At 37.3% G+C, this 13376-nt stretch overlaps 1 protein-coding gene across 1 annotated transcript; it reads left to right on the top strand.

The window, feature by feature from the left end:
- Window positions 1-1923: 1923 nt before the first annotated feature.
- Window positions 1924-11923, top strand: LOC113002318 (uncharacterized). Its single transcript, XM_026129416.1, has 3 exons — window positions 1924-1938; window positions 2164-2418; window positions 11699-11923. Exons 1-3 carry the CDS (start codon window positions 1924-1926, stop codon window positions 11921-11923), a joined length of 495 nt encoding a protein of 164 aa, XP_025985201.1.
- Window positions 11924-13376: the final 1453 nt, after the last annotated feature.

The raw sequence follows: 13376 nt of genomic DNA, 5'->3' as shown, positions 1-13376 counted from the left end.
AGGACGGCATCTGGCCCTGTTACATCGACTATCAAGCTATGAATGTCGTTACTGTGAAAGAGATTTTCGATGCCAACCATAGATGAACTCCTTGATGAATTGGGTTCCACTTCGTGGTTTTCTAAGTTAGACCTCCACCAAGGGTTCCATCAAATTCGCATGGAGGAGGAGGACATCCCAAAAACCGCATTCAGAACACACCAAGGACACTACGAATACCGCGTAATGCCTTCGGCCTCTGCAATGCTCTGGTGACATTTTAGGCAACCATGAATGAGCTGCTCAAACCATCCTTGCGCAAATTTGTGGTCGTCTTTTTCTACGACATCCTCGTCTACAACTCTTCTTTGCCTCAGCATGTGCACCAACTGGAAGAAGTATTGTCGGTTCTGACAAAGGGATCATTCTTTCTTCGCCAATCCAAGTGCTTATTGGCCTGCCAAACACTTCTGTATTTGGGCCACATAGTCTTCGCCACTAGAGTAGCCCCAGATCCTTCAAAGATTAGTGCCATGGTTGAATTGTCTTTACCCTGCTTTACGTGATTTTCAGGGCCTCACTGGATTTTACAGACGCTTTATCCAAAATTACGCTTTAATCGCGATCCCCATCACCAACCTCCTTCAGAAGGATCAATTCCTATGGCCCCCTGAATCTCAAGAAGCTTTTGACCAACTAGTATGCTATGACCCACGCTCTTGTTTTGCTTCCACCTCTTCACTATTCACCATTGAAACTGACACTTCATGTTATGCAATGAGCACGATTTTAAGCCAACACCACCACCCAATCTACTTCTTCAGTAAGTTTTTCTGTCCCAGATTGTAACATAGTTCCACATATGTTTAGGAATTACATGCCATTACCGCGACGGTGCACAAATGGCGACACTATCTATTGGGGCATCCGTTCATTATACGTACTAACCATCAAAGCCTAAAAGAGCTTATGACACAGGTTATTCAAACTCCCGAATAGCAAGCTTATTTGTCAAAATTAGTCGGGTATGATTATAACATTCAATACCGTGCAAGTTCAGGAAATATTGCGACGGATGCTTTGTCTCGCTTACCACAACAGGGATAATGCCTTTTACTCACCATTCCAAATTTTGTCTTCCTCAACAACTTGAGCCACTCCCTTAACCATTCCCCTGCCTTTCTAGACAAGTTGCGTAATGTCAGGATCTACCCCAGGGACAACCTTGAATACTCAATTCAACAAGAGCTTCTCTTTTATCAGGGTAAATTTTGGCTCCCCCCTAATTGTTCTTTTATTCCCCTGTTACTAGAGGAATTTCATTCTACCCCTCTAGGAGGCCACGTGGGTATCGCAAAGGCACTACGTCATGTCCAAGAGAACTTTGTATGGGACGGAATGCATCATGATGTCCAATGTTTCGTATCTCAATGTCTTATTTGCCAACAGACGAAATACAAATCTAAGAAAATGGTTGGTCTTCTCCAACCTTTGCCTATTTTGTTGGGAATATGAGAAGACATTTCCATGGACTTCATCATAGGCCTACTCCTTTCTCGCGGGTTTACTTACATCTATGTCATCATCGACCATTACTCCAAGGGAGCTCACTTTAGTGTACTACCTCCAAGGTATTCCGCATACAGGGTGGCCACCCTGTTCATGGACATCTTTTGCAAGCTGCATGGGTTTTCTCGAAGAATTGTCTTGGAGCATGACCCAATTTTTCTCAATACCTTCTGGCGGGAGCTGTTTCGCATCAGTGGCACTAAACTCCGCTTCAGTACAACCTACCACCCATAAACAGATGGACAAATAGAGGTTCTTAATCGGACTCTAGAACAATACCTTCGCATTTTTGTACATAATTGTCCATCTACTTAATCAAATTTCTTAACCCTGGCCAAATAAAGCTATAATATAGCCACTCATTCCAGCATAGGGATGTCACTGTTCAAGGTAACATATGGCAAACCTCCCCCTTCGATTCCTTCCTACTTGCACGAATCTTCCCTGATAGAAGTTGTGGACTCTTTTATTGCAGACTGACAGGCAATGCATACCCAGTTAAAACGATGTATGCAAAAGGCACAATCGACATCAAAGCAATATGCCGACACTCATCGTCGCCATGTCACTTTCAATATGGGAGACTTAGTTTATGTTTGTCTTTGTCCTTACTAGCCAATTTCCGTTACACCTCGTTATTCTAAGCTCTCCAAGAAATTTTACGGTCCATTTGCTATCACCGCCGCCATCAGACCCATCGCCTATTGCTTGCAACTCCCGGTTGACTCAAAAATCCATCCAATATTCTACATGTCACTCCTCAAATCGCATAAGGGACCACCTCCTTTTAATATTTCCACCCTTCCCCAAGCCAACACCGACAACCATCCTGATGTAGCTCCATGTGTAACGACCTGCCTCGTTGCTACGGTATCCACACTCTAATATTCGATAATTTCAATTTTTATAAAAAGAACTCCCTTAATTTTTTATTTTGAAAATAGAAGTGATTTTGTCACAACATAAATTCATCCAACAACACGCCATTACTTAAGTGAATATGCATAATTACATAGAAACAATAATTCGGTACATGTCATACACATAACGAAAATTAATATATGTTCATATATATATATAATTAAAATTCCAGTTTTACATCTTTAACTCAACAAAATAAAACTTAAAAACCAACTATGGATGAGTTGATTACAAAATACAACTCTCTCCCAAAGTAACCCCAACGTCATTACGTCGGCTCGGTGGCTCCTCACCAGAATCTTACTCCCTACACCCTGCCACTGTCATTCTGCTCCCACGAACAAGGTTCGTGATCATCACAGGTATCAACCACACGATACAAAATTGCAAGGGTGAGTTTATTATAAAAGAACCAATACCAATTCCAAATAACCACAATTAGCAAGGAACATATGCAAACATGATAAGCATACACAACAATCATTATTCAACACTCATATCCAACAAATATTCATCATTCACATCCAACAATTACTCATCATTCATCCATGGACCCAATCAAGACTGCACAGAATGATGCATGCACCTAACTCAACACTCAGATGCAATGTGGTACGTACCAACAACAACCAAACCTCAGGAAATAGCCTAAGCGTGTCCACATGACACTCTCACTTAGGGAACTGTGCTGAGTTTGTTGAGACCACCCGGTTGTGCACGTAACAGCTCCCCTCCCATAGGTGATCAGCCTGGGAGCCCAAAGGTGTTCCCTACCAGGTGACAAGCCCCCAAGTACAAAGTACATTTGGCCACAGTTACTCTATTTCCTGTGTCGTATGAGCTATGATCACGGCCAAAAGTAAGTGCCAAAGACCATGGACCAATTAAAGCGCCTAAGCATCCCCTCAGAAATGTTTAGATTCTCTAACCATGCTAGTTACCCACGTCTAGGCCATCCGACAAGGTCAATGCACTCTACCCCCCATGACATACACTCCATACGACGTATGATCATGGCCAAAAGCTAGTGCCAAAGACCCTGGAAGGTCAGTGCACAGTGCCCCCCACGAACATACATAACATGCACATGCCAATGCATTTCCAACATCAATCAACATTCCATTTCCATGTCATTCACAACATAAATATCATCTCATCTCAATGACGTTATCAACAACAACAACAACCTCATTTCATATTCACATATTCACCAATAATAACAATTCATGTTGACATGGTCTTTATTAACAACGTCATCTCAAATCAATATCATCATAATTATCATTATCATCACATATCAGTTAAAATCCTCAATAGCAACATCAACAACAATTCAAACAAACACAAAAATATCATTTCCACACGCACGATCTTCAAACAACACATTTCAAACAACCAAAACAATATCATTCATCACAATACATACATACATACATACATATATATATATATATATATATATATATATATATATATATATATATATATATATATATATATATATATATATATATATCGCATCCCATTAGTTAAAACATAATTTTCTTTGAAGAAAAATCAGCATGCAACAAGGACAGGCAGATATCCTCATAGCTAGGTTCCCTGACCCTAACTATGGTGTTAAAACGGTAAATTTTATATTAAACTCCCCTTACCTATCGTGAGCTACCCCGCGGATTCCTTGTCGCGTCACTTGAAGATTCCTTTTTGTCCTTGCTCGTTGATTCCACACAAGCCTCTACCATGCCAAAACGAAGGAGACTTAGTATGGATTTCAGAAAACAAAGCTAGTAACAGTGCTCTGGGTCAAACACCCACATCACTACATGAAAGAGCTAAGAGCATTTCGGGTTTTACAAAGGAACGTCATTTGGAAATTCTGACCATGCCAATGTGACCGGGGTTCAGTGTAGGTTACGAAAATAACATGCATTTCATGAAAGGATAACGTTTACAAAGTCTCTTTCTCTAAGGTTTTTCAAAGGAAGCATAAGACATGCAATGGCGGTTCCAAAGTCAGAAAAAATGCAAAGACAAGATGAAACTAACAAGAAACAAGCATAGAACCATGGTTACCTCAAAAGAAAACAAAATGTCAGATTAGGGTTTTCGTTCTCTACCGAAACCGCAAGCCAAGTTGGAAGATTCCGCTTCGGTTGAAGGGTTCCTCTCGGTGTGGGTTTTCAATGGAGAACAATGATGGTTTGTTGTGGTTAATGGTGGCTGTGGGTGATGGAGAAAGTGCTTGGAACTTTATAAATGGCTTTGGAAGAAAGAAAGAAGAAGAAATGACATTTTTCGTAAGCTACACGAAAGCAAAGGCTGAAATGCTTAAATAAGAGATGCTCTCGGGAACGGAAGCTTCTAGCACACTCCAGACATCTTCTCAACGTTCCCAACGGTCAAATCATGGAAAAGTGTCTTGTGAAGTTGCAGACCAAATTTAGAGAAGATCCAACGGTTAACGAAGGCTGGGCAGCGTTTTTACCGAGGCAGCTTCATGTAGCTTTCTCTAGAAGCTTCATTAAGAGGCTTTCTCCAGAAGCTTCCTCGTGGCTTCTTTGAGAAGCTTTCTCAAGAGACTTCTTTGAGAAGATAGATCCTTATCTATCCACACCACTCTATTAACTAAATTAACCTCCTTAAAAATAATTACGGATGAAAATAACGCAACAAAGAATCAAACATCAAACATAATTTCTAATAATATATATATATATATATATATATATATATATAAGGGTGTTACACCATGTATAGCTTGTAGACCTTGGATCTTCTTCATTAATGGAGTCCTTTACGTCTTGAAGATCAATAGAAGCGGAATGGAGAAGGAAGAAAGGTGATTGGAGATGCCACTTCAAGGAGAAGATGAGTCAAGAACAAGCTCACCACCATAGGAAAACCATGGATAAGAGCATGAAGGTAGGAGAAGATGAGTGACTAGAAAGGGGAAGAGGGGGGCACAACATTTATGTCTCAAATGAGGTCTGAAATTTGAAGTCTAATTTCTCAAATGATCAAAGTTAAAAAAATACACACACAAGGCCTCTATTTATAGCTAACTGTCACACAAAATTGGAGAAAAATTTGAATTTCTATTCAAATTTCACTTGAATTTGAATTTGTGGAGTCAAATTTGGAGCCAAAATTTCACTAATTATGATTGGTGAATTTAAGCTATGGTTCAACCCACTAATCCAAGATCAAGTCCAAGATTCTCCACTAAGTTTTCTTAGGTGTCATAAGGCATGTAAAGCATGAAGGACATGCATAAAGTGTGACTATATGATGTGACAATGGAGTGTAGCAAGCAAATGCTCACCTCCCCCTTAAGCCGGTCTAAAATTTAATTGGATTGGGCTTCTCCCAATTCTATTAAATTTCTCTCCCAACACACACACATCAAATAGTGCACTTAATGCATGTGAAATTACAAACTTACCCTTAATACAAAAACTAGTCTAGGTGCCCTAAAATACAAGGGCTGGAAATTCCTACATTACTTGGGTACCCTCCCTACACTATGGAGCCCTAAATACAAGGCCTAAAAATAATGAAATCCTAATCTAATATGTACAAAGATAAGTGGACTCATACTTAGCTCATGGGCCCAAAATCTACCCTGAGGCTCATAAGAACCCTAGGGCCTTCTCCTGCATCTCTGGCTCAATCTTCTTGGAGTATTCTATCCAATGCCCTTGGGGGTAGAATTGCATCATCCTATCCCCCTTGAAAAGGATTTGACCTCAAATCCAGAGGTTCTTGAAACTTTGGGCTTCTTCCCTTAACACCTTTAAAAAGAATAAAAACATATATATTAGTGGTGTTGGGTATGTTAGAGTAGGGTAAGATTTGAAAATCCATTTCTTGGGCATCTTCTCATGAGGGAACATGGTTCCTCACCAACTCAATGAGTGGTGCTACAAGTGTAGAAAAATAGGGGACAAACCTTTTGTAAAAGTTTGTTAAGCCATGGAAGCCCTAAATTTCCCTTATACTTGGTGGAGTGAGCCACTCAGGAATGACCTTTATTCTCTTAGGGTCTGTGGGAACCCCTTGATCACTATTTAAAAAATTAAGGAAAGTGATGCAAGAAAACATACATTTTTCAATATTTTCATGTTTATTACTCCTATGAAAAATTACAACAAACCTAAGGTGTCCCATATAAGAACCTAGGTTTGTATTGAAACCAAAAATAAGAAGAAACCTACCTAATGAGTCCTTATGTATGTGAATCATGAAGATGTTGGGTGCATGGGTGATTTTACAAAAGAGGGTTGCACCACTCAACACATTCATCATACCACCTATCTTAGGGATTTGGTGTCTAACAATACCTATTTTGGGCACCAACAAAGCACAAAGATTTAAGCTCTTACGAACCAAACCCTCATCCAACAACTCCTTTACTTGAGGAATAACATCGAGCTCGAGAGGTATGACAGTGCTAACAAGTGTCCTTTTGCAAAGGAAAAGATGTGGAGGTTGTCTAAGAAGGGAAGTTTCTTTAATGTTTGTCTTTATTGCAAAATGAATTTCCTTCTTAGCTAACCTCTTCGAGGAGACACTTACCTCCTTACACTTCTCTTTAACCATTAAAGGTTGTTTTTTTTCTTTTTATATTCTTTTCCTCATTCCATTTGAGTTTTACTTATACTTGATCCTTAGCTACCTATGAAGGTGTTTGAGGATGCAACACAAATTTAGTGCCAAGATGGGTGAAGGTAATCTCATTAGTTAGGCCATTGTAAATGATCTTCCTATCAAATTGACATGGCCTTCCTAAGAGAATATGCCCTACCTCCATGAGAACTATATCATAATTAACTTCATCTTTATATGTCCCAATGGAGAAAGGTACCTTCACTTGTTGGTTAACTATCATTGAAGTTTATAAGGTTTTGGGTGGGGAATGATAATGAGGTTCAACTTGAAAACCAATCTTGTGTTACAACAATTGCAACATGATCCACTATCCACAATGAAAAAACAAGTTTTATCTAAAAATTTTCATCTTGTATGAAAGATGTTCTCTCTTTGGGATTGGGATAGATCACGAGATTGGCCTTCAAGGAGCCTTTTAACCATTAGGAGGTCACCTTCTTCATGGGGATAGACTTCCTCACTAGACTCTTTACCCCTTACTTCATCTTCACTTCCACTAGAGGAAGGGGAAAAGTAGTCTCTTCTTGACTATTGTAAATATCTTGACCCCTCATAATCATGATTTTCTTTGTGGGGGCATTGAGAGATAATGTGACCTCTCCTAAGACATTTGAAGCATTTAATGTTGCTAGTCCTTGCTTGGGAACTAGTCTTAGGGGTGGATTTCTCTATTGTCTTACCCTTATCTTTCTTGGGTTTTGAAGGTGCAACCCCCAAAATTCCTTAGGCTTGGTCCTTCCTTGGATAAGAGTGAAAACCATAAGATTTTGAAGAAGGATTTTTTTTAAGTTGTTGCTCCTCTCTTATACAAAGTTGGACTAGCTCATCTAGGTCCCTATATGGAAGGAGTTCAACCTTGTCCCCCAGTTCCATATTAAGTCCACTAAGTAACCTAGCTATGCTTGTTCTTTCCTCCTTCCTAAGTCCAGCTCTTAAAAGGAGTAGTTCCATTTGTTGTTTATATTCTTCAACACTTATACCCCCTTATCTAAGCCTTTGGAGCATGTCCATAAGCTCCCTTTCATAGTAGGAGGGAATGTGTCTCTTCCTAAGAGCACTCTTAAGATCATTCCAATACTTTACTAGAGGATCCCCATGAACCCTTCTTTACCTAACAAGGGAAGTCCACCAATAGAGGGCATACCCTTGAAAGCTAAGGGTGGCCAATGGAAATTTTCTCTCTTTACAAATATGATAGCAAGCAAGAAGTTGCTTAACCTTCATTTCCCAATCTAGGTAGACCTCAATATTATCTTTTCCATGGAAATATGAGAGGCTAATGTTAACCTCTTGAGGCCTTCTATCTTTTTCTCTTCTTTGGGAGTGATGTTTAGTATGTGACCTATGCCGCCCTCCATAATAGTCGCTAAGTTATTCACTTAAACTCTTGCAAGAGTCATGACTACTATAGGAGACATGTTTTTCTCTTTTCATTTATTTCATTATTTTTCTTCTTTCTTCCCCTCTTATTTTTTCTCTTTCATCTTGACTTATTTCTTCCACTTTTTTCCTTTTTCTTTTCTCTCTTGTTTTTCTTTCCATAATTTAAGGGACCTCAACTCATCTAATATCCTATACAAGGGGTCCTTAGGAGTAGAACCCTGACCATTAACACTAGATGAAGAATGAAGACTCATTTTGGTTCCTAAGTTGTGGTTCTTTCTTGATGGGGGTTTGAAAACAAAGGTAAAAGAAACTATGGTTGAAACTAGCAAAAAAAAAAAAACACTAAAAGAAGTGTGAAAGATAAGGTAAAAACTAATTGGTAAAAAGTAAGCTATCTAGGCGGTTTGACAACGGAAGGTAAAGGAAATTTAAAGCAAACTAGACGGTTTCCTATTTGAAGACTTGGATGACCTTTGGAGGTCCCAATTGGCTCTTCACTTAGTATACATGGTTCATACTAAGCTATTACACATAAATAGAGGTTTAGGTGGTCTCTTGGAGACTCCCAATTCACCCCTGAAGAATGTCCAAATACAAGGAATTGTAATAGAAAAAATTCAGCACTTAATTGTTCTATTGCAACAAATTTAACAAAGCAATTAAGGTCTTCAAATTTGTCTTCATTGCTTGTTTGTTTTCTCAAGTGTTTCACTCAAAATTTGGTGAGGCTTTGGTTGCTTCAAATCTAATGGTGCTCCTAGGATGGTTAACCTCCAAGACTCAAAAATCTTCCTTCAAACAATGCACCAATTTCCTCTTCCCATCCTTGATGTAGGCAACACTTAAACACAAAAAAAGAAGAAGACAAGCAAGAAACCAAAAGACAAAATGAAGGCTAAACCAAAAAGGAAAATTAACATGACATTAATTCAATGAGATTCAAGGAAAAATAAAGCAAAAGAACAACACCACAAGCCAAGGTGGAACACAAAGGAAGTCCTAAAGTGACACTAGATTAGATTAACAAATTAAAAACAAGACTCAAAGAAAAATTCTAGTTATGTCCATTTGGCAACATATCTAAAAGATGAAAAACTCCAAGAATTCAAATAGGCTTTTAATACAACTCAAAATAATGAACAATTTTTAAGCAAATCAAACATACACATTTTTTTTGCTGTTTTGAACGTGTATTTTGACGTTAATCTTTATCACCTTTTCTTGCTCATTTATTTTTCGTTTTGTTAATTATTTTTCCATTGTTTTCTTATAGATATATATTTTTTCCATTTAAAATTTCAGCTAAAAACTTGAAGTATTCAAGCCATAGCGGAGTTAAGAAGACAGTCTGCCATAATTGACAACAACCGAAATTTCAACCTAGAAACTAAGAGTAGTGTTTATGTTGATTAAGGTTTGGATAGTTATAATTTGTGTTTACTTATGCTCAATTGTCTTGGATAACACAATTCAAGAGAGCTTAATACTTATTTTGATTCACAAATCCAGCCACAACTCAACACCACAACTCAATTTCTTCATAGGCATCATATAGGAAACTTAGAAAATAAAAAAAAGTTCAACAATAGGGCTACTTCTAGGAATTAATTTAGAACATGTTATGAACTAAATAACATGCATGAATTAGACTCAAGATTCAAATGATAGGATAAGAACTGATAGAATACATGAACAAATGTATCTAGAATTTAGTCAACAAAATCAAAATTCAACACAAACTTAGAATATAATGTGACAATTATTATGACTAAACATGACTCTAAGACAACATGAATGAAGTGATTTATACTTAGATTTTTGTCTTTTCTTTTCTAATCAATATTTTTCAAGAAAATTGAGATCTAAATGTTCAGCATAAGAAGATTATGACTGAAAAAAGATAGAACCTAAAATCAACACAAAAACATGATTCAGGAGTAGATCTATAAAATTTGAACCATAGAAATGCAAGAACAAGTGCAGATCTAAGATTTAATCGGTTTATTTTTTTGAACCTACTCTAAACAACACCAAACCACAAGACAATGGAGGAGATACATGAAGAAGATGATGAAGAACAAGGAATTATAGTGAATTGACCGAACAAAAGATAGAGGAAGCAAAAGAACATCACCTAGATAAAGATGCTCTTGATACCACATGATGTAGCTCTATGTAGAGCTTGTAGGCCTTGGATCTTCTTCATCAATAGAGTCCTTTGATTCTTGAAGATCAATGGCAGAAGAATGGAGAAGGAGTAAATGTGATATGAGACGCCATTTCAAGAAGAAGATGAGCCAAGAACAAGCTCACTATCATAGGAAGTCATGAATAAGAGCTTGAAGGTAGGAGAAGATGAGTGGATGGAGAGGGAGAGAGGGGGGCACAACATTTATGCCTCAAATGAGGTCTGAACTTTGAAATCTAATTTCTCAAATTATCAAAGTTGAAAAAATGCACACACAAGGCCTCTATTTATAGCCTAAGTGTCACACAATAGGAAGAAAATTTGAATTTCTATTCACATTTCACTTGAATTTGAATTTGAATTTGTGGAGCCAAAATTTCACTAATTATGATTAGTAAATTTCAGCTATGGTTCAACCCACTAATCCAAGATCAAGTCCAAGATTCTCCACTAAGTATGCTTAGGTGTCTTAAGGAATGTAAAACATGAAGGACATGCACAAAGTGTAACTATATTATGTAACAATAGGGTGTAGCAAGCAAATTCTTACCTCCCACTTAGGCTGGTTTGAAATTTAATTGAATTGGGCTTCTCCCAATTCAATTAAATTTCTCTCCCAACACACACATCAAATAATGCACTTAATGCATGCAAAATTACATAACTACCCTTAGTACAAAAACTAGTCTAAGTGCCCTAAAATACAAGGGCTGAAAAATCCTACATTACTAGGATACCCTCCTTACACTATGGAGCCCTAAATACAAGGCTAAAAAATAATGAAACCCTAATCTAATATATACAAAGATGAGTGAGGTGATACTTAGCCTATGGATCCAAAATCTACCCTAAGGCTCTTGAGAATCTTAGGGTATTCTCCTACATCTCTGGCTCAATCTTCTTAGAGTCTTCTACCCAATGCCCTTGGGGGATAAGATTGCATCACATCCCATCGTCAAACCTCTCTGATTTTTGGATTGGAAGTGGGACCGTACCACCACTCCACCTTCGCTCATGGTTTTGGTTCAATGGCAAGGTTTTGCTCTAGAAGACACCTCTTGGGAGGATTGGAATGCTCTTCAATCAGCTTATGACCTCAAGGATGAGGTCACATTTGGTGGGAAGGGTATTGATAGCAATTCCAACCAAGGGAATAACAGGCCCAAGAGAGACATGAGAAGACCCACTTACCTTGAGGATTACGCATGACAAAATTGGTTGCTGCTTTTCAAAAATCTGTTAGAAGCATTAGTGGAATTATTAGTGAAATTGATAATGGAATTTTGTTATAGCAATTTAGTGATTTTGTTATACCTGCTTTTTTCATTATGTATTAGGATGAGAGCCTTATTCGTGCTTTGCACTCTTGTATCATCCTATATAAACCAAAAAAATCTATGAAATAAGATGAGAATTATCTTGCATAAATTAGCTTTGGTAGAGTAGATTAGCTGTTACTACCAAACATCCTAAACCTTGTGTTCAAATCAAGGATTCTTGCTGAGGTTTTCTTCTTCTGGAATCTTGTCGTACTCTTTAGCTGTGGAATCCATCAACAGGTCAAAACAAAATCATATAATGGTCTTCCAATTTCTCCTCCATTAAGCCTAGCAATTTCTTCTTGTTTTGTGATGGTCTTGGATATGACCCAAGAACAAAAGATTTCATAGTGGTTGTAATCTCCTTCACCGAATATGACTCATCAAGCCACATGGAGTATTTCTTAATTAAAGAGAATACATGGATACAAATTCAACATACTCATTTGCATTACAAATCATGCAATTTTTGGAACAACTGCAACTTAATTGGGACATTTTTTAACAATGCCCTCCATTGTTTTTTTTTATATAATTATGAGACATATAGGTATGTTTTTCTTGCCTTTGATTTGGTTGGAAAAACTTTTTTAGAGATACATATGGCGAATCAGTTTGAATTTATGCATATCAGCCTCATGCTTTAAATGTATTTGGAGAATCATTGTGTCTGTGTTATGAGGGAGATGGGGCAAGTTGAAAATTCAATTCAAATATGGGAACTGAAACAATACATTAACCACACATCTTGGATAAAGGCGAATACATTGATTATCAATGACATTTGGTCTGGTTTATTCTTACTAGTATGAAATACTGAAATTGGTAGTATTGTTGGAAGTGATCCTATTGGCATATTGGTCAAATGGAATCAAGATGGAGAGGTCGAAGAACAAAGATCATTTAATTATATTCATGATGGATACCAACTGATTGTGTACAGAGAGACTCTATTTACAATTTAGGAATATGTATTATTATGTAATCTTGTTCCAATCTTTAATGTTTGTCGTATATGCATTAAAAGTGGTCCATCTATTATGCTAATTTGTCGTATATGCATTAAAAGTGGTCAATCTAGAGTTAAGTTGGTGCATTATTGAATAACAAAGTATACTAAAATGATGTTTTTTTCCTTTCTCCTGTACTTATGTGTTTGGATAATCTCTAAAATTAGGATAGAATTGAAGCAAATAAAAGTAACTTCTACTTCTACCAAAATTAATTTTAGAATAATTAATTATGTAAAATTAATTTCATTTAAATTAATTTTGTCATTATCAATCCAAACTACACTAATTCATGGTGTGTGTTTGGATTAGATTCATAGTGAAAAAAAATTA

Source organism: Glycine max, chromosome 8, assembly GCF_000004515.6.
Source record: "Glycine max cultivar Williams 82 chromosome 8, Glycine_max_v4.0, whole genome shotgun sequence".
Classification (NCBI taxonomy): Eukaryota; Viridiplantae; Streptophyta; class Magnoliopsida; order Fabales; family Fabaceae; genus Glycine; species Glycine max.
Note: the sequence above shows the minus strand (reverse complement) of the source record. Positions and strands in the feature narration are given on the sequence as shown.